The following is a 6,273-nucleotide window of genomic DNA, read 5'->3' as shown; positions in this document are numbered from 1 at the left end:
CCCCCACACCCCTGTCCTTTTTCATTACAGCCTCCCTTTCAGGTACCGTTCATCCATGGCTGCTAGACAGCTATGCAAACTGAGCCCACTTGGATTGGCTTGGGGTACTATGCAAGGTTTCCTAATCCCAGCCTTAGTTTCAGTGGGACCAAGTACAATCCAAATTAGCAAACATAATCTCCAGTCGCGTGATGTGCAGAGGACATGGACTTGCTGTGGGGAATGTGAGATGTTTCTTAGAGCTCCCCAAAATACTTGGAGACACTCAGTATGGGCTGCTGCCCCTCAAAACTTGAAACTCAGAGGGCATGGAATACGCTGTTAGGCTTAATTGATAAAGGATGCCTATATACCCAATGGCTGAAAAACCAGGACGTGGAAATCTCATTAGAAATGAAAAGGCCAGTAAAACATAGTCTGGTGAGAAAATCGTAAATTACAGATATTAAAATATCAGTTTTGTGGGTGGGTGGGTGGGTGGCTTGAGAGATGGCTCCAGGGTTAAGAGCACTGGCTGCTCTTCCAGAGGACTTGAATTAGATTCAGTGCCCATATGGTGGCTCACTATTGTCTATAATTCTGATTCCAGACATATGTACAGGCAAACCACCCAGAAAGAAAGAAAGAAAGAAAGGAAGGAAGGAAGGAAGGAAGGAGGAAAAAAAAAAGGAAGAAAGGGTGGGTACCCTCAGACATATGTACAGGCGAACCACCCAGAAAGAAAGAAAGAAAGAAAGAAAGGAAGGAAGGAAGGAAGGAAGGAAGGAAGGAAGGAAGGAAGGAGGGAAAAAAAAGGAAGAAAGGGTGGGTGGTGCTTAAATCCCTAGGAAAAAAGTTTGTAGCCAACTCCAGTCTTCTTATACGGTTTAGAGAATTTTCTTTTCTCTTCCTCTCTCCTCTTCCTCCCCCTCTCCCTCATACATACACACACACACACACACACACACACACACACACACACACACACACACACACACACACACGGGTACAGTACCCTCAGAGGCCAGAAGGGGATATTAGCTCCCTGAAACTGATGTTCTAGGCACTGGTAAGCTGTGCTGCAAATAGGGTGTTTTCTGAGCCCTCCCTATGCCCTATATTTTTAACTATTTAACATTTTAGCTGTTTTATACAGCTGCTAAACATTTGTCCTTATTTTAAAAACACATTCAGATCTAACAGTTTTCCCCTCCCTGACACTCTTTTGACATAGTTCATAAAATCTTGATTTCCTCTTAGAACCTCAGTGACTTCTAGGTATAGAACCATATATTAAGTATATATTAATCAGTGAAGAGTTAAGAACGGGGCAGCTTGTCAGTTGCTAGGAATTTCAGTTATTTTGTTGGGAAAATGACAGTGTCTTATGTTCAGAAAATGTACAAACAATTTCTTATGTAAAAAGAATGACCAAGATTTCTATTAGTTTTATCTCTTGAAGCTTTCTAGTGTCTAATGGGTAATTTTCTTTAATATAGACTAGTTTTCTACTGAAAACGTGGAAATTAAAAAAGAAAGGAAGGAAGGAAAGAAAGAAGGAAGGAAAACAAGGCCAGGCATAGTAGCAAACATTTTTTTTTTTTTTTGAGGCAGGGTTTCTCTGTGTAGCCCTGGCTGTCCTGGAACTCACTCTGTAGACCAGGCTGGCCTTGAACTCAGAAATCCGCCTGCTTCTGCCTCCCAAGTGCTGGGATTAAAGGCGTGCGCCACCACTGACTTCATATCCCTATTGATGCCCCGATCCTGCCTTCCCCTCCTCTTCTCCTCTGAGAGGGAGGAGCGTCCCCCCCCCCCAAGGAAGCCCCCTACCCTGGCACACAAATCTCTGCAGGGCTAGGAGTGGCACACACATTCAATCTCACACTTGGGAGGCAGAGGCAGGTGGAGTTCTGTGAGTTTGAGGCCAGCCTGGTCTACAGAGTGAGTTCCAGGATGGCCTGGGCTGTGCAGAGAGGCCCTGCCTCAACCTGCATCTCCCCGAAAAATAAAAATAAAAAAACAAAACAAAAGAAAATAAATTTAGTATGTATTTTAATATCTCAAGTGGAATGCCTATTTTGTGGGAGCATCAAATTTAAGGAAAAAAATAAAGGCATAAAGTTGAAAGCTGCATGAATACTCAGAGGGTGACCCTTCCTGGTTAGGTCTTTGAGTCCATCTGAGGCCCAGGACCTACACACCATCAGGCAGAAAGTGCAGGGTGCTAATTCTGCTTCTTCAGCTTCCTCTGGTCCTTGGAGAATTCTGGGGTTTGGGTCTCTGTAACCTAAGCAGGCTACCCAGTAACTGGGTCTATGTGTTTCAAGGACATGAAAGTCTGCAGCTTATGATCGAAGTCGATGGCTCTGAACTCAGGCTCCTTGTACTTCCGGGTCATCTTGGAACTGAGGTACGTTATGAGTTCACATCTTTCCACAAACTGCTCCATCTTCTTCTTATACTTTTTTCTTGAATATTCAGAACCCTTGGGATTAAATGCTGTAGAAAATGTCACAGAGTTGTGAATGTTTTCTGATAGGTGGCTAGTAAGCCATTCTACAGAGGACTTCATGTGTAACTAGACCACTCCCAGCTAAGGGGCAGATGGTGCCATCCCACATAGGTTAGAGGGCTGTCTGTCTTAGATCATAATTTTCTGGATTCACTTTTCTCTATGGCATGGTGTTAGGGACTGTACTTGGGGCTTCACATAAGCGAGGTAAGTTCTCTACCACTGAACTACATCCCTAGATCTCTGCATTTGTTTGAGAGAAGGTCTCACTGTGTAGTCTTGGCTGGCCTAGAACTTGTTATGTAGACCAGGCTGCCCTTGAACTCACAGAGATGTGCCTGTCCCTGCCTCCCAAGTATTAGAATTAAAGGTGTGCACCACCATGCCTGACTTCAAGTTTTGTTCTTGAGATGGGCTTACTAAGTAAGTTGTGTGGGTTATGCTAGAGCTGACTCTATAGCCCAAGCAGGCTTTGATTTTAGTAATCCTCCCCAGCCTCCTGCTGGGCTTTTCCAGCCCTGCACCAATGGGTCCAGTGCTTAGTCCTGTATTTAAAAGCTGGGGATTTCAGTTTTGATATTTTCCTATAGGTATTTACCCTGTGTTTCATTTGCCCTCTCCCATGCAAGCGGATAATCAACCCAGTTTAACAACCCTGTCTACCACATATGGTGCGACAAGTGCTAAGCTTTTCTGAATGGGGTATCCATCGCTTCAGAAGGCTTACCTTTGAGATGAAATGCTACATAAAGGAGCACAGACCTCCTCACACTCAGGAAGGGGAGCTTGGGTTTCAGGTTCCCTGCCGCATTCATTGCCTTGATCAGGGAAGTTGCTGTCCCCTGCAGGTAAGAGACAATTTAAATCAGTGTATATTTGAGTTCAAGTTCATCCTTAATGTAGATAGATAAAAGCCTTTTTCTTTTCATCAAATACCCTTCCTGGGATGAGGATGATTAGACAACCATCTAGTTGACAGGAATTAAACACACTAGTTTGATGAGGAAATGAAATATAACCAGGCATAACGCCGGCTGGTTTGGGGCCACATGCCTTGAAGTTAACAAAGAAAGATAGGGTTGCCTTGGCTAATCTCTGCTTGTGTGGTTGTCACTGATGGCCTGCCTCCTACTCTGTGATAAGGAACCAGAGACTACAGTGTCACTGTGGCCAAGTTCTTAGAGCCATGAAGGTATAAGAGGCCTCCTAATAAAGCAGGGCCTTAACGAACACCCCTCCGTGTGTGAACTTCCTTGGCATGTTGGTAGTGAGCCCATGGAAAGCTAGCTTTGTCTCCATCTCTCCTTTTTGGTTTTCTTTTAGATGTTTTTGAGGCATTCTTGCTATGTAGCTCAGGTATGTGTCATTGAAGGCTAACTTTCTAGGGAAATTGACAAAAATAAAGTGCTTAAGAAGTTATGACAAGGGCTGAAGAGATGGCTGAGTGGTTAAGAGCACTAACTGCTCTTCCTAAAAGGTCCTCAAGTTCAAATCCCAGCAACCACATGGTGGCTCACAACCATCTGTCATGAGATCTGACGCCCTTTTCTGGTGTGTCTGAAGAAAGCTACAGTGTACTTACATATAATCAATAAATAAATCTTTAAAAAAAAAAGAAGAAGAAGAAGAAGAAGTTATGACAAGCCAGGCAGTGATGGCACATGCCTTTAATCCTAGCACTTGGACGGCAGAAGCAGGCAGATTTCTGAGTTCAAGGACAGCCTGGTCTACAGAGTGAGTTCCAGGACAGCCAGGGCTACACAGAGAAACCCTGACTCGAAAAACCAAAAAAAGAAAAAAAAAAAAAGGCTGTAAAACTGAGTTTTTGCCATTTATTTTGCATATAATAATAATAATAATAATAATAATAATAATAATAATAATAATAATAACAATAACAATAACTTTAGATGGCTAGTGAGATGGTCCAGTGGGTAAAGGTTTGATCCTCGAAACCCACATAAAATTGGAAGGAGAGAACCAACTCTGCAAAGTTGTCGTCTGACCTCCACACACATGTCCCCTCTTGTGCACCCAGTGTGTGCATGTGCACACGGAGCAATACACACACACATGCAAATAATAATTTAAAAATTAAGTAACTTTGAAATACTATTTGACTAGTGACAAATTTTACTACCTTTAAAAATAATTATATCTGGATGACTAAAATGTGATTTGAACAGACAGTGTAATGTGGATTTGGGATGATAGTGGGTTTTATATCTCCCCTATCCTGGCACTGTGACTTAACTCTTTTGCAGAGAAATTTAACCTTTGGGAGACTAACACAACATTTCAAATCATGAAAAAAAAAAAACCCAAACAAAAAAACAAACCCCAACAACACTTAAAAAGAAAGAAAGAAAAGAAATTAAACTCCACATCCAATTTGCATGTAAATAGCTTTAGACAACCCATTCTCCTTTACTATGGTGTAGCTCCAGGTATTAAATATAGGCAGTCACAGATTTAATGTTAACCCGTAAATGAAGAGTGGTTTACAACTTAAAATTAGAGAACTGGGCTGGAGAGATGGCTCAGCAGTTAAGAGCACTGACTGCTCTTCTAGAGGTCCTGAGTTCAATTCCCAGCAACCACATGGTGGCTCAACCATCTGTAATGGGGATCTGATGCCCTCTTCTGATGGGTCTGAACACAGTGACAGTGTATTCATATAAATAAAATAAATAAATTTCAAAATCAGGAAATTTTGCCTAGAACCTCACTTTATCAAAAGTGGATATAACTGTTAGAAGACATCCCTGAGCCAGGCAGTGGTGGCACACGCCTTCAAACCTAGCACTTGGGAGGCAGAGGCAGAGGGATTTTTGAATTCAAGGCCAGCCTGATCTACAAAGTGAGTTCCAGGACAGCCAGGGCTATACAAAGAAACCCTGTCTTGAAACAAACAAACAAACAAACAAAACAACAACGAAAAACAAGACATCCATGAGTTCTTATAACAAGCATCATAGAAAGCCATTCAACAGAACCTGTTCTAGATACCCAGGCAAAGGCAGACTGGTGAGGTGGATGGATTCCTTTAATGGGGGAAGTTTCTGTGGAAGCTTCTGGTCCCAGTATTGCATTGGCGACCTAGGAATACAAAGCTCATTAGACAGATGCTCACACACTTACCCTGTGCATACAGACGTAAGTATGAGACAACGCTCCAAAGCTCACTGCTTGCTTTAGCTCCTGGAGAAAGTTATACAAGAGGGAAGACTAAAGGGGCTCTAGAAGCTGCTCTTTTTCTTTTCTTTTGTCTTCTCTTCTTTCTTTCTTTCTTTCTTTCTTTCTTTCTTTCTTTCTTTCTTTCTTTTTTTTCAGTTTTTTTGAAACAGGATTTCTCTGTGTACCCCTGGCTGTCCTGGAACTCACTCTGTAGACCAGGCTGGCCTTGAACTCAGAAATCTGCCTGCCTCTGCCTCCCAAGTGCTGGGATTAAAGGCGTGTGCCACCACTGCCTGGCCACATTCTTCTTTATTAGATCCTTCCCATGCAACTGCATTTCAACATTCTCAGAATTCCCATATTAAAAGAAAAGAACAATAGCTGAATGTGCTGACCTGTAAACTCAGATCTCTGGAGGCAAAAACAGGCTAACCTTTGCTACTGAGTATATTCCAGGCCAGCCTGGGCTATGGAATGAGACCAGGTCTCAACAAACAAACCAAACCCAACCAACCAACCAACCAACCAACCATCCAATCAACCAACCAACCAACCAACCAACCAACCATCCAATCAACCAACCAACCAACCAACCAACCAAACCC

At 42.7% G+C, this 6,273-nt stretch overlaps 1 protein-coding gene across 6 annotated transcripts in view; it reads right to left on the bottom strand.

Annotated features, from left to right (window-relative positions):
- Positions 1–2,055: 2,055 nt before the first annotated feature.
- Ak9 (adenylate kinase 9) overlaps positions 2,056–6,273 on the bottom strand; it is a 137,443-nt gene continuing 133,225 nt past the window's right edge. For 5 of the 6 annotated variants that reach the window (XM_031348417.1, XM_031348419.1, XM_031348418.1 and 2 more), the window contains 3 exons: positions 5,488–5,590; positions 3,219–3,333; positions 2,056–2,478 (listed from right to left, as the gene is read on the bottom strand). In XM_031348417.1, the coding sequence (XP_031204277.1) occupies positions 2,276–2,478; positions 3,219–3,333; positions 5,488–5,590 (421 nt within the window). In that variant the 3' untranslated portion in view covers positions 2,056–2,275. The remainder of the gene's footprint in view (positions 2,479–3,218; positions 3,334–5,487; positions 5,591–6,273) is intronic. The other variant, XR_004112534.1, reaches the window with a different exon arrangement.

This window comes from Mastomys coucha, unplaced genomic scaffold (genome assembly GCF_008632895.1).
Source record: "Mastomys coucha isolate ucsf_1 unplaced genomic scaffold, UCSF_Mcou_1 pScaffold3, whole genome shotgun sequence".
Lineage (NCBI taxonomy): Eukaryota > Metazoa > Chordata > Mammalia > Rodentia > Muridae > Mastomys > Mastomys coucha.
Note: the sequence above shows the minus strand (reverse complement) of the source record. Positions and strands in the feature narration are given on the sequence as shown.